Consider the following 15,660-nt stretch of genomic DNA (forward strand, 5'->3'; position numbering starts at 1 on the left):
TATATCCACAAAAACAATAACTGGTCACTAAAATGTCTTCCTTAACTTTCCTTGTTCTGTTTAGGTGCTGCAGCATATATGCAAAATCACTTCATTCTATACAGATTCCTATAGTATCTGAGCACAACAGGTTAAGAATTGGAGTTTCAGACTCTGAATTCCTTTGCTTTTTGTGGTTTAAGTAAGTGACACTATATGAATGTTGCTTCTGCGCAGTTTAAGCGCCCAAAACAGTGTCATGCCATTATAATCTGTCAAACCATTCTCAATCCTTAATATAGGAAACATTTTCCAAAAGGAAACAATATTTTATAAATCTAGGACTTAATTAGATCTGATATTCTTAGGTTAAGCAAAAACATCAAAATAAAGAAATTACTGTGCAAACACATGCTGCTTTGTGCGTATCACTGTAGTTACCCACTAATTAGGCTACTTTTTATAAATTATACCAAGGCACATTGTGAAAATGTATTCTCTACCTTTTCTCAATTACCATCATAATTGTGAATAGTTAAAATTCATTACTAAATAAAAGGGTTATTTGTTTTTGGAGGGGGCAGATTCTCCCCAATTCATTCATACAATATTCCTCAACTTATGACATTATGCAGCTTTGCTTCTCATTAAAAAAAAATCTTAAGTGATTATAAACAGAAGATTAACCATTTAAAATTTAGACACAGGTAGTCAATACCATTTCCTACTTTTAGTCCCCTATACTGACTGTACAACGTTTTAAATTTTAACTCCTCTTCAAACTGACTGGAAGATGTTAAACTGATTTGTACGAAGCTCAGACAGGCATGGGACTGCAATTATATATCACAATACCCTTTTCTTGGTTCACAGCTCTATTCATCTTTTTGAAACACTGAAAGACATATTGGACACAGGGGAACGGATTAGCCACAGGATGACCTGTATTTCCACACAAAAGCCTAAGTGTGGAAAAATGGCACCCTGTGTTACCCATTCTTCACTTCCTGAAAAAAACATATTCATGAAAATGGCCATTTAAAGAGCTCTTTCCCACTCATCTCAGAACAAAATGTTCATTGTTTTTTTACATCAGGTTGAGTGTACAACAATGTACTAAGTTGCCTTAATTGTGTAAAAATAATTTAAGGATTAAAAAATGTATTTTAAACTGAAATGAGATATTTTAAGTGGCATGAGTTCAGCAAAGCACTACAACAGAAAATTTAGTTTACAAACTCTAAAATACATAGGAGAGTGCTACATTTCAACTATCTATCAATATGACTGAATGTTTATTTGCTTTTAAAAATAGTCTTAGCTGGATACTATCCGTTTATTTTAATCGAAGTTCTCAAGTCTATATGTTATGTTTTCAAATTGAAATTATAAAAATATTTGATACTAATATGTAATATATGGTTACCATGAATCAGTAAAATCACTAATCCAAAGTGAGTAGCAGGAAGATAAATACAGAAAAAGATGTGATGATTGTAAAAACTGGGCATGTTTCATCTTGAGAAGAAAAGACTGAGGGACAACCTGATAACAGTTTTCAAATATGTGATGGGCTATTATAAAAGGAATGGTGATCAATTGTTCTCTATGTCAACTGACAGTAAGACAATAAGAAGCGGTCTTCATCTGCAGCAAAGGAGATTTAGGTTAGATATTAGGAAAAAATGTCTAACTATAATGGTACTTAAGTTCTGGAATAGGCTTCCAAGGGATGTTGTGGAATTCCCATTATTGAAGGTTTTTAAGAACATTTTGGACGAACACCCATCAGGGACAATCTAGGTTTACTTGGTCCCGCCTCAGCACTGGAGGTGAGACCTGAGGACCTCTTGATGTCCTTTCCAGCCCTCTATTTCTATGATCCTATGCAGCATTTTCAAGGGACTGTTATACATAAATTTTATGATCAGTTCCGTCACCAATGGTCTCTAGAAATGACAATAAAAACTAAATATAACTTGTACACAACATACATGTACCATATAAGAAAATAAAAATTAGACCTTTACTTAATTTTACGTAACTTTTTTGTAATTCAAGTATCTTCTTACACACAATATAGAGAAGTGGAGTATGTGTCATTTGTACTGTCAGACTGTTTCAGAGATATGCTATCAAGTAGCTTGATCAGGCTAGACAAACTGGCAACCCACTTGGTTGCTGTTCCGAGGAGAGCTTAATTTGACAGCCCATAAGAAATCATCAAATGAAGGTACCTTAGCATTTAATTGAGGATTTTGGCTACACACCTGAACCACAAACAATGGACCCGAGCTGTCCACAGAGCTCCAACGTGCAATAAACTTAAATTCACCTGTTGCCAATAAATCAGTGTTTCAATATTATTATTTGAATTCAGATATTCTATTCTGTAACATCTCACAGACTTAAAAAACAAAAAAAAACACTGCCCTATCAAAACCAAGTCTCAGATATTCTGAAGACAGGCAGAAGTAATCTGTCACATGTATGCTATTTATGTATGTTCAGTAAACAAATATACTGTTATGGTAGGAAGAAGATGAATGTTCTGAAGGGGGAGTTGTTTGTTTTCCTCACTTTTTCCATGCTAATACATGTCTTTTTTTTTTAAATGGGTGGGAGAAAAGAAGTTAATTTTCCAATTAAAAAAAGAAAAGGGAATTTTAATTCCTTTAGGCACAATGAACAAAACATGTAGGTGTTTTTTTTTTTTAATAGAAACCCAGAACGCTACCTAACGTTTCTTCTTCCCAAAATAAATAAATTCATCTCAATACAGCTACACATAAAAACAGATCAGTCGATTACTGATTGGGGGGGGGGGGGTGGGGAAGATGTGCAAGGCACGGAGAAACTATATGGAGTTTTACCCAACCCTATTAAACTGTACAATGTTATCACTCAAACTGCAGTGCAGAACACATGGAGTGCTGAATGTGAATGTTATAAAAAAAGTCAAAATGCTAATATTAAGATTAACCAAAAAAAATGCATTCAGGCCGAGAGCTAATATGATACAAACAATCAAGAATTACACTCTTTATACAGCTCTTTGTGTGTGTCTATTTAAAAAATGGGATGAAAATACTTTTGTCCACAGAAATACACAGACAGGCACAGTTAATAAATTACCCTACAGGCTCGGAAGCACATCGGTTTCATATAGTCATTTCACAACAGAATGACCATAAATATTGTTGGAAAAAATAATGCAAAATGTGCTAAAATGCTTGACTGGGTGGTCACTGATCCCTTAATTAAAAAAAGAAAAAGAAAATGCAGTTGGTTGTTAATCTTTTTGGCCAACAATGCTAAAGAATACTTTCTTTTAAACTGTTATAAAGTCCTCCTTCTTACTGGATTATTTACAGTAACGAAGGTGTCAAAATGTAGTAGTGAAAGATAGCATAAAATTGCAAAACATGAAGGCAAATACTAACAAAATTAGCTTGACATGAATGGTAATATATTCTTTTTTCCACAATACGTCTTTAAAAGAGTCACCTAATTAGGCAGAAAATATATGAACCTTGCTATTATGCTAATTTGTATGATTATTAAATTAATGAATATCTGGGAGGCATTATACACACAACACAATTAAAGCATCTGCAGACCTCTTAAAAGAGAAATCTTTGGCTAACTTCTTAGTGTAGCTAGCTAACTAACCAAATCAACCCTGATGCTTTCTTGGTTTACAAGTTCTTTACCAAATGTACAGTACTGCCTGGACCGACTCATGTAAATTACACACCAGTAGAGATCTTCTAGCAGCTGGAACATTGTCACTCTGACCAATCTTGAGTGAAACTTTGTCCCAATCACACAAAACTTGCTTCACATTTGGTGCAGCAAACACCCTAACCTACGCTGGTGTTCATTGTTCAGTCAAGTGCTGAGATATTTAGTAACATGCACTAAAAAATACCCAGCTCGGATCCCAAAACACAACCGAGTAAATTGCAAGCGTTTTGACAACGCTGCGTGGTTTACAAAGCAGCAGCAGATCTCATTCTCCTTGCCCCCCCCCCCAAAAAAAAACGATCGTATGCACCCCTAACTCGTTAAGCTCCCATCTTCACACTGCGTTTGTATCACGAATAACCAACTCAATCATTATTTCCGCAGAGAAAATGGGTTAGTTTCCTCGAGGAGGAGAACGCGGGGGGGGGGGGGGGGGAGAAAAGAAAGAAACTGAACCTAAGGTTTCCTTCGCCTAGAAACATCCTGTATCCACTTAACCAGAATGCATCTTACATTTTTTTTGTTTCCTTAAGGAAACAAAACATTTTCTCCGCTGATTTGTGATGGTGATTTTCTGAACACAGCGATGGAAAAAATAGGAACCCTGAAACCATGCAAAAGGCCTCTGCCAGTTTTAGGGCAGCGAGGAGGAAAAGGAAGGAGCCGAATGCCCAGAATTTGCTCTGCCCTGCCCTTTCCATAGAACTTTAGTGCCATCTATTGAAAATATACTGAATTTAAAAAGAAAAAAAATAAGCCACCTATTGATTTGATATACAAATGAGACATTTACTTGTGGGGTTTTTTTTTTGGTTTATTAATACTCAAACGATGACTAGTGATCCTCGGTCTTCCTAATAGCAGAAAATCTTGGCCATGCACTAAAATATCTCATTAAAGTAATGAGACGTTAACGCTCAGAGACTGCACACATTATGTGTGTATATACATAAAAATCAGGAACCCAACCTACATCTAGCTACCTTCTAAATAAAGATGAACGGTTTTAAAGCGTGTGTGGGGGGAGAGAGAGAGAATACAGTAGACAGAACATACTGGAAACAATACAAAAAATTAAGGCACCTAGTAAGAGACCTTCGCGTTGAAAGAACAGGGTATGTAGACATGCAGATATAATTACCTTCTTTAAGGAACTGTGAGTGGATGACAAATATAAGAAAACAGCAGATAGCTGCTCCTGCTAATGCCCATAAAGCTTTCAAGAGCTGCATCTCGGTTTGAAACTCAGTAAATACCCAGAAAGTCACACAATTAATTTCCACAGCGATGCATCAACGTTTCCCCTTTTGCGCCAGGCTCGGCTGCTCCCCGAGCAGTAACCACACTTCCGAGAGAGAGCGAGAGCTCAGGGTTTGGGGAGGAGGGGTGAGGGGATTTACAACAAAGTCTCAAGCAGCAGCAGCACCATGATCTTCTTATGGACAGCAGCACAGAGGAAGCTGGGTCTGGGATCCATGAATCAGCTTTCTGTTTCCTCGTGAGTTGAGCAGCATTGACGGTTGGGGAGGAGGGAGGGAAGGAAGCAAATCTGGGCAGAATTGCGCAATAGCTCCTACACTGCTCCGGTGGGGGTTGTTTTTGCTGCTGCTGCTGCTGGTGGTGGTTCAGTGACTGCTCGGGCTCAGCAGTGCTAGGAATGCGGGAGCCAGGCTTATCTTTCTGGGACTCCGGGGAAGCCAGTGCACCATCGCCCGGCTTGCTGGGTTACCTGCACGGTGTCCGCCGCCACAATCTGTGGAGAAGGGGGAGCGTGGGAATGGGAGGGGAAATCTCTCTTTATTGCAACTCCTCTAAACCGATTATCACAATCTGAGCCACCCACCAAGCTTGGAGAGCTTCTCCCATTCAGAGCAACTCAATGTATCCTGATATCCCGGGGAAGTGTAGGTACCAGCGGGCCACAGTGCAGCTCCTGGCGTGCGTTGCCTTGCAAAGCCGCTTGCCTTCACTTGGGCTCTCAGCTCCCGCTGCCTTATTCCCTCTTCGTCCGGATCCAGACAGCAGCCGGGATGGGGTGCCCTCTCCCGGAAAGGCTGCACTGAGCCGGGGCCGGAGAGCTAGTTCACTTGCCCGTCTCCAGATTGAGGAGGGGTTGCATAAGTCTTTGTGCGCTTTTCCTGCTGCACCCGCAAAGCGCTTTCCAAACAGGTAGCTGCCGCAAAAGAAATCTCAGCCTACAGGTTGATGCCTCCGTAGCAATCTCTCTCTCTCGCGCGCACACACACACACACACACACACTCCAGCAACACAATTCCCAAGCTTGGGGTGCTGCCGCCGCCGAGAGGAAACGAGCGGGTGCTGAATGATCGCTGCGGGCCGTTGGCGAGGAGCAGCTCCCGGGCCGTCGGTTTTGGGAGGCTTTCTGGAGGAAAAAAGGGAGGAGGAGGGTTGGGTAGCTGCTGGCTGGCTGGCGGCAGAGAGGAGCTGATTTGTGAGGCTCTGCCCGATCGGCGCTCAGAAAGGTTGGAGCTGTGGGCTGGGTGTCTGGATTGGCTGAACGCTGTAGATCTTCCACTCAGTCTCGGCTGGAGTTGGGCTGTAGGCACAACCTGGGGCTCGCAAGAGAGCTTCCTTTCGGGGTCGCGTTAGACCTCTAGGCTAGGCGTCTTCGTGGAGACAAGCTCCCAGGGACTATCGGGGCTTGTCGGCTCAGTCTGGCTGGGCGCACGCAGCGGATCTCGGTGTCTCTCCGGGTGCGCGGGGAGCGGAGGGCTGGGTGCCTGGATGGTGCAACCTCCCAGGCTGTATCTGGGTGACCGGACGGCCGCTCGCTGAAGATCCCCCTTTCTGGGTGTATTTGGGTTGCTGCAGGCTGGGTGCCGGTAGACCTGCAAGCTGCCAGCCTGTGCTGGGGCTGTGAACCGGCCGCCTGCCTGCATGCAAGCTCCCCAGTGGTACTTCGGCCAGGGGAGATCGGCGGCGGGTAACGCCTCAACACGCTCAGTCCCAGCCCCGCTCCGTCGCATTTAAACACTGCCGGCTTCCCCTCGCAACTTTCCCCGATTTTGCTCCCCGGGTGGTAGTGAGCATGCCCGAGAGCTGAGCCTGCGCAGCGCTCAGCCGCCGCTTGCCGTCCGGATCTGCTCCCTGCTGGGCAGAAGAGGGGCAAGGTCAAGCAGGAAGGGGTAGGGAGGTGTCGAGAGGACCGGGCGGGCAAGGAGCAAACCTGGGGGCAAAGGGGCCAAAGCAGGGGGAGAGAAGCGAAAATGTGGGAGAGGAAAAGACGAGAGGAGCAAACACCGGGGTGCCAGGGGGGATAGTGGGTGCAGAAGCGGAACGGCTAAGCAAGAATGGGAGGAGGGAGCAGAAACGAGGGAGGGGATCAGAGGAGTAAACATGGAGGAGAAGGGTTGGATCTATTATGATCACACTTGTCCTTTCCCTTTTCCTCCTCCCCACATCGCTTCCTTGCCGGTGGAGATAACCCTCCAACCCACTACTTTTTTGAAGCAGAGGGCAAGCCCGTCCTCAACTCTTTTTTCTGGGGGCGGGAGGAAGGACGGACCGATTATTTTAAGTACTGATTCTAGACCGACCCTGTTTGTGCTGGGCAGCCGGGGAAAAGAGGCCGCATTGCCCTTTCACTAGTCACCCTTTGCCCGTTAGAGAGCCTGTGATTCAATCTCATTATTTGACACCTGTAATGTACTGTGAAAGCAACCAGCTAAAGGCAGCACGAATAGGAATCCGCATTGTATAAAACAACCTAAACCCTGCAAACATATAAGCAACGTGAGTCCTCATCTCTGGTATAACTCCACGGATGAAACTGACTCTTTAATTACCACTAGAATGTCATGTCAATTCAATAAGCAACAGTTATTTTAGTTAGACTATTTGTCTCTACTTTTGTACTGTTTTATACTAATATGTCACTGATTAATATTTTCACAGGGATTTAGTGAGGATTGAGAATAAAGCTCATCCAATGATTCTTAAAGTAGAATTAAACTAAGAAAATAATCCTCAAAATTAATCAGTGGTGTTTTGATATCTTTTTGTTAAATGCTTAAAATGTAGCTTGTAGTAGGTGCTTCCATATATTTACACACCACTGGAAAGAAAGATTTACTCCATCTTAAATTAGAGTTAAATTAAATGTTGGTGGGCAGCTGTCTCTTGTTGACCCTGCTTGGGATATAGTCTGTTCTCTAAGCTTTTTGGTTCTTCAGTGACAAAGAGTAGAGAAACATTAAAAATGTCTATCTTTTCATTGTTTTTACTAAATACAACTGCTATATCCCTATAAACCCATTTGGTGCCTTCATTTAAGATATTTAAATCTTGTAGTTTCACAGTAGCGACATTATAGTTAAGTTTGAGATGTTCCATTTGTAAAACCTTTCATTCAGAACTGTACCTACAGATCTGAAATATACCAAATCTGCTTTCAAAAGTCCACAGTTTGTGGGTTTGTTTGTTTTTTTATGTATGAAGAAAATCCATGAATTTGAGTTGTAACAGTTAACTAAAAATCACAAGTTATTTCAATTTTTTTCATCAGATTAAAAATAGCTCAGAAATGGTTTTTTAAAATGCATCAAGCTTGGAATGTATGAGGTCAAAAATGAGCAATATGGTCCACATATTTGAAAATAATGGGCTTGGAGAGAAAAGTTTTGAAAAATCTTGTGCAATACATTTATTTCCTTATTGGCAAGTTTATTCAAGGACATACTCCAAGAGGGTCAAAATGTCCTCCTAGTTGCACGTGTGTAAACCCACTGAAATCAATGGGCCTAATTAATATTGCATTTACACTGGTTTAAACGGGTGTGACTATTTAGGGGCTACTCCTCATTCAGGGGTTAATCCAAAGTCCACTGAAGATTGTAAAGAGACTTCTATGTACTTCAGTGAACTTTGGAGTATATCCTTACATTATTAAGAGATTAGAATTCAAACTCAGTGTACAACACTGTGAGAGCAAAATTTGGTACAGGGCTCACATTGTAGAAAGCTATTCAGTTTCATAGCAACAAGGGTTTCCGTAGGAAATCCCATTTGGAGGAAAGTGGTATCTGGCATGCTGTACTAAATATGGTTCAGCAAGTTTATATATTTTCTGAATATCTTAGACCTTTCAAGCAGAGTGAGTCCTACTCAAAAATAGCCCTGACCTTTCAACTTGTCAGCTGCATAGAGATTTATACAATTTTAAAGATAATAGTATAGATAACTCAAATAACAATATTGCAAATGCCTAGTGTAGCGGAATATGAATAAATCCCCCTTTTAGAAATTTCCCTATTGCGGTCTATCAAGGGCAGGGAGAAAGTGGGGGGCAAGATTTGGTATGTCACCCCAATGGAATAGGCCATGAGACCTACTTCCAAGCCTCACAGATCCTGAGGGACATGCAGAGCTATCTGTGCAGATGTCCGAAGCCTCTCTTGTAGCGCTGCCCCAGGTATTCCCCAGTAGCACAGATGCAAGGGAGCAATGTGTTCTGGGGATATGCCCAAGCTGTGGCTACTACCAGGGACCCTAACCTCAGCCTGTATTTTCTTTTCCAATTAAACTCTACAGAGTTGATGGGGAGATGATGAATCCCAATCCCCTCCCCTACAAAGATGAGCGAAGGAGATAGTGTTGTAGAAACATCTCAACTGCACTTTTATAGAAGTGAGAGATCCCCATGCAGAAAGTACTCTCCAACCACACAGCTGGTGGGGGTAGAAATGTTTCCCCCGGGAGCAATCCCACTGAGTATTTGATGTGTGTGCTTATCCAGCTGCGTGGAAGATAATAGGAGAACCATATAAAATTTCCAATTTTTCTTTTCCCTTTTTTAAGGAACACAAAGGCCTTGTGAAAATTGTATCTAGATCAACTCATTGTTTTTCTCTTACTGAAACATCCCATACAATTTAGTAGTGATCGTCTCACTATAGTATTATAAAACCACTGTAAGACACTCAGGAGCAAATATATATTTTTCTGTTTAATTCTCTAGGTTCATTGACTATGAGTAAGGCTATGTTTTAGAGACAGGTATTGTCAAGGTTCCTCCCCTACTCTGAACTCTAGGGTACAGATGTGGGGACCTGCATGAAAACCTCCTAAGCTTACTTTCACCAGCTTAGGTTAAAACTTCCCCAAGGTACAAATTAATTTTATCCTTTGTCCCTGGATCTCCACTGCCACCACCAAACTCTAACTGGGTTTACTGGGAAATGTAGTTTGGACACGTCTTTCCCCCCAAAATCCTCCCAACCCTTGCACCCCACTTCCGGGAAAGGTTTGGTAAAAATCCTCATCAATTTGCATAGGTGACCACAGACCCAAACCCTTGGATCTGAGAACAATGAAAAAGCATTCAGTTTTCTTACAAGAAGACTTTTAATAGAAGTAAAGAAATCCCCTCTGTATAATCAGGATGGTAGATACCTTACATGGTAATTAGATTCAAAACACAGAGAATCCCTCTAGGCAAAACCTTAAGTTACAAAAAAGACACACAGACAGGAATAGTCATTCTATTCAGCACAGTTCTTTTCTCAGCCATTTAAAGAAATCATAATCTAACACATACCTAGCTAGATTACTTACTAAAAGTTCTAAAACTCCATTCCTGTTCTATCCCCGGCAAAAGCAGCATACAGACAGACACAGACCCTTTGTTTCTCTCCCTCCTCCCAGCTTTTGAAAGTATCTTGTCTCCTCATTGGTCATTTTGGTCAGGTGCCAGGGAGGTTACCTTTAGCTTCTTAACCCTTTACAGGTGAGAGGATTTTTCCTCTGGCCAGGAGGGATTTTAAAGGGGTTTACCCTTCCCTTTATATTTATGACAGGTATTTTAAGTAAAAGTCATGGACAGGTCATGGGCAGTAAACAAAAATTGACAGCCCATGACCTGTCCATGGCTTGTACTATACCCCTGAATAAATCTTGGGAGTGCTGCGGGTGCTCATGGGAATGCTTGAAGTGCTGGGGATAGGGGTGACCTGGGGGCACAGTGAATGCTGTGGGGGGGGGGGGATTGGCAGGGCTGGCAGGCTCCCTACCCAGCTTCTCGGAAGTGGTGACATGTCCTTGCCTAAGCTCCTAGCTCTGTGCGCTGCCAGCTCTGCAGCTCCCATTGCCTGGGAACAGCTGACAATGGGAGCTGTGGGGGAAGTGCTTGTGGGCAGAGGCAGCACGTGGAGCTAGGAGCTGAGGGAGGGAGAAACATGTTGCCACTTCCGGGGAACTCACCTAAGATAAGCGCTTCCCAGAGGTCTCACCCCTCCCACGCCCCAACCCCACGCCCTGAACCCCCCACCCAAACTCCTCCTTCTGCTGGTGCGGGGGGCGGCGGTGGCCTGAGATTGCCCCGGCAGCGGCCAGTGCAACTGGCCCAGGGGCTGCCTGAGCTGCTTGGGCAGCCCTGGAGCCAGCCGTACCGCCACTGCAGAAGTCACGGAGGTCACGGAAAATCACGGATTCTGTGACCTCCATGACAGACACGCTGCCTTAACTATAAGGCTAGAAGGGACCATTGTGATTTTCTAGTCTGACCTCCTCCAAAAACACAGGTCATAGGATTTCCCTGAACTAATTTCTATTTGAACTACAGTATGTCTTTTAGAAAAATGTCTAATGTCTTTTAGAAAAATATCCAGTCTTAATTTTGAAATTGCCAGTGATGGAGAATCTACCACAACCCTTGGTAACTTGTTCCAGTGGTTAATTACTGTTTAAAATGTGTACTTTATTTCCAGTCTCTATTTGTCTTCAACTTCCAGCCATTGGATCTTGTCATAGTTTTGTCTGCTAGACTGAAGAGTAAATATTTATTCCCCCTGTAGGTACTTATAGACTGTGATCATGTCAGCCCGTAACCGTCTCTTTGTTAATTAGATACACTTAATGAGCTCAAACACTAAGGCATGTTTTCTAATCCTTTAATCATTCTCATGGCTCTTCTTTGAACCTCTCCCATTTACCAGCTATACCCCGGTGTAATGTCTCGTTAATACATGTATGAAAGGACTTCCATATAGATTCTTTACAGATGTCTAGGTGGTACACCCTTAAGAGAAGTGAAAGAGGTAGCTTGAGCTCTGGTAGAATGGGCCCTAACTCCAAGAAGAGGGGAACTTCCTCTTTGTTCACATCAAAGCAGAATGCAACTCAAAATCCCTTACAACAATTTTTTGTGAGGAGATTGCCTCCCCTTTCTTCTGCTCAGAGATGGAAATGCTTGGGGTTTTCCTAAAGGAGGACTTTGTCTTCTGCAGGTAAAACGTCAGTGTTCTACAGGTATCCAGAGAATAGAGCTTCTTGTCTTCTTTAGTAGTGTGAAGTTTAAGATGGAAAATGGGAAGATGAAGGGGTTGATTCAAATCAAAATCAGAAATATCCTAAGGTGAATGTGGGGTGTAAATTCAAAGTCATCTTATATTTGTGGAACATACAGTATGGAGGGGATGCCATAAGTGACCAAGGCTGTCTAGTAGAGATAATTGCTGTCAGGAAATCTACCTTTATGGAAAGATGTAGAAGAGAGCATGAAGCTAACAGCTCAAATGTTGGATTCATAAGCTTTGACAGTACCAGACTAAGGTCACAATTCAGTGATGCAGTTGATACTGGAAGAAAGTTTCTGAGAAGATCTTTCAAAAACCTCATAGTCATAGGATGGGTGAATGAGCAATTTTCTATTGGAGGAAGAAAGGCATTAATCACTGCCAAATATACATGCAGTGAGCCGATAGATAAACCAGATGTCGTTAATGTTAACAGATGCTCTAGGATGACAGGGAAGTCTTCCTCCCCTGGAGGTACATGATGGTGCTTGCACCAGATAGAGAACCATTTCCATTTGGCCATTTAATATTTATTTACAAACAATTTCTTGTTGTTATTGTGGATGGACTGGGTCTCCTGAGCATGACTTCTCTACATTAGTCATCCATCCAAATACCAACCTGAGATGAAAGAGCACTGGGTTGGATAGATGGTCATTCTCTTATCCTGGGTCAGAAGATTTGGCAGCAGTTGTAAATGTATGCTGTAGGGGGCAGGGAGGGGTCAACTGGAGGATGGAGGTGAACAAAAGCGAACTTGGCCACCAAGTCACCCCTAGAATTAATGTCATTTTGTCTATCTTCATCTTATTGAGGACCCAAGTAAGAAGGGGATGAGTGGGAATGCAAACATTAGTGGTTCCAGCCACTGCACCAAGAATGTGTCCTCTTAAGCTGCACATGAGCAGAAGGCTAGATACTTGTTTATTTGTGATACTAAGAAGTCCCACTGTCAAAAGATACTCAGTACCACTGAGTTGTGGAGTTCCCAGTCGTGGTCTCTGTGGAAGTGTCTGCTGAGATTGTCCGATGAGATGTTTGTTATCCCTGGAAGGTGCACTGCTTAAAGCCTAATCAGATGCATCAATTCAAGAGTTTGACCACTTCTATGCTAAGAAGGGTGGACCTCATACCCCTTTACTTATTTATGTTGTCATGTTGTCCAGCGTGACCAGAACATGTAGATTGTGTACAAAAGGAAAAAGCTTTTTGCAAGCGTTTTATTCTCCTCAAATTTGAAGGAGGTTGATATGTAGTCTGGATTCTTGATGGGTCCAAGAGCCCTGAACCACGTGGTTGTCCAGGTGTCCCTTTCCCATACCCCAGTAGAGGTATCTGTAATTACTGTAAATGAGGAGAAACAAAGGGAACTCCTATACACACAGGTTTTCCCATCAGGTGAGAGCTGTCAGGATGGTCTAGGGAATTGAGACGCTTTTGCCTAGAGAATTTCAATTTTGGGTGTAGACTGTCTTTAACCAATTCCTGAAGACTCTAAAGATGTCCAGGCATGACCAAGCTGTTGTCTGAGTGCTCAGGAAAAGTTGGATGTTGAGGTCTGTGAGGAGTCTGCCCTGAGGTAAGAAAGCTCTGGCTGAAGGAGAATCCAGAGTTGCTCCAATAAAATCTATAATTTGGGGAGAGGGGAGGATTAAAGTGGATTTTTCTGGGTTTACCTGGAATCCTAAAGACTACAGGAGGCTGAGGAGGGTGAGAATTCTCTCCTGAACTTCCCAAGATGACCTCCATGTCAGCAGGCAGTCATCAATGTAAGGAAACATTGGGCTGCCATGGCAACAGAACTACCTCGCTACTATGGAGAGCACCTTTGTGAAAACACTTGTGGCCATTGAGAGATCGAAAGGGAGAACTCCATGCTGGTAATGTTTTAGGTCCACCATGAAGCTCAGGAATTTCCTGTGCACTGGGTGAATGTCTATATGCAAGCAGGAATCTTTCAAATCAAGAGCTGCATACCAATCACCTGATTGGTGACTTCAACATTGGTGTACAGGGGATCAGAGGGCTCAGGAACGGGTTGGGGCCTTGTGGAGAGTTCCATGAGGTGTCTTTAGAGCTAGAACTCATGGGATTGCTGCATTTGAGAAGGGTAGGCACAACAGATCTCTCACTTAGAAGGAAAGTGATACTCCCTGAGACAATACAAGCAGAAGTAGTGTAGATGGCTAATCAGAAAGACCATGGGGCAGGCCACTCAGGAATTGAAGTCTAGGATCTTAGGCATACTAAATGCCTGGACAGCGAAGAGCGGAAAGTGTGAGGGGGGGGACTCTTTAGCCCCCAAAACACTATCAACTAACTAATTAGTTTTAGTGTCTAAGTTTAAAAGGGGAAAAATCAACTATTTTTATAGCAGGAAAATCAATGCTAGCAAAGCTGTGAACACTGAGGAGAAACATCTTCAACCAGAGTGGTTGAAAGGAACTGGAAGTGTAGTTGGTCCGCAGCACATTGTGGTGCACGTTGAAGAATCTTCTGGTCTCAGGTACATGGAGTGCATGCGCACGCACAGGGAACACCCATCAGAATCACCACTCAAAGAAGAACTGTGATATTTTGTATTTTAAAAGGTGTTTAAGTTCTTTGAAATTACTGCAGGGCCATTTTAAGATTCCCCTACTCATACCTGTAATCAAACCCTTAATTTCAGTTGCATTGACTGTCTTTTGGGGGACAATAGATTGTCAACCCATATCTTTACTGGTACACAGCAATCCTTTAGGGTGCTCAATAATAATAATAGTCAACAACTGAGCAATCAGAGGTGTAGAAAATAAATCCAATGCTAGGTCTCAACAGTCCAAAAAAAAAAAGAGTGGTTCCACTATTTCAACTGACTTGTCTGCGTAAGTTAAGATAAATCGTTTTAAGGCTTCTCCAGAATTAAAATATAATGGTTTAATTTATATTAGTCCAACATGTGCTGAGAATTCCATCACACCAAAAGTATTACTGATTAAAATGGTATTTGAAACTAAGTTATAACTTGTGTTAATAACAGAAGAAATTAAGGAACCTACATTTGGGGCAGACACATTTTTCAACATCACTTCTTGCACATCACATCAAGCACCTGGCCTGAATGCTGGCATCTACTTATAGTACAGTTTGGTAATGACAGCAAGTGGACAGAAATATTGGCCATTTATCCCAGACAAAATGAGTCCTTTGTGTCTGAAGACAGAGGTCCGTGAGGAATGCCATGCAGAATAAGCAATGAGAAAAAGTAAGAGATGGCAAAGTTTTAAGGAGCCAACAGTGCCTACTGATAGACACACAATAAAGCAGCACAGCATAGGAAAGGTCCAAGGATAGCTAGGGAAAGTAAAGTGGAGAGAGCAGGAAAAGCATGGTGCCACATGAGAATGCTCCTTATTAATATGAGGAATTAATATGCCCCGGCATGCCACAGGATGGTAAAACTGTGATGAAGAAACTGCAGGGTCTGTGACTTAAACCTCGTGACTATGTTCAAACCACTGACTCCCCTGCACACCACAAGGGTTGATGATGAGGGACAGCTGTCCAACCCCTATAGATTCATTTGACTCCTTCCCCCAGCTCTTCATACTCTGCTGTGTGGGAAAGGGAGCTGTTGCA

At 42.5% G+C, this 15,660-nt stretch overlaps 1 protein-coding gene and 1 long non-coding RNA gene across 20 annotated transcripts in view; one reads left to right on the forward strand and one right to left on the reverse strand.

The window, feature by feature from the left end:
* Positions 1-15,660, reverse strand: part of TAFA5 (TAFA chemokine like family member 5) — a 783,444-nt gene that overhangs the window by 616,915 nt on the left and 150,869 nt on the right. For 3 of the 19 annotated variants that reach the window (XM_075124477.1, XM_075124475.1, XM_048836249.2), the window contains exon 1: positions 4,868-5,127. The exons of 15 other annotated variants lie outside the window; for them this stretch is intronic. In XM_075124477.1, the coding sequence (XP_074980578.1) occupies positions 4,868-4,958 (91 nt within the window). In that variant the 5' untranslated portion in view covers positions 4,959-5,127. Of the gene's footprint in view, positions 1-4,867; positions 5,128-5,569; positions 6,995-15,660 lie in introns of those variants that run through there. One more of the 19 variants, XM_075124479.1, reaches the window with a different exon arrangement.
* The window catches only part of LOC142070636 (uncharacterized), a 31,856-nt gene continuing 21,337 nt past the window's right edge, over positions 5,142-15,660 (forward strand). The window contains exon 1 of the long non-coding RNA XR_012666576.1: positions 5,142-5,224. This is a non-coding gene — a long non-coding RNA (uncharacterized LOC142070636). The remainder of the gene's footprint in view (positions 5,225-15,660) is intronic.

The sequence above is a fragment of the Caretta caretta genome, chromosome 1 (genome assembly GCF_965140235.1).
Source record: "Caretta caretta isolate rCarCar2 chromosome 1, rCarCar1.hap1, whole genome shotgun sequence".
NCBI lineage: Eukaryota > Metazoa > Chordata > Testudines > Cheloniidae > Caretta > Caretta caretta.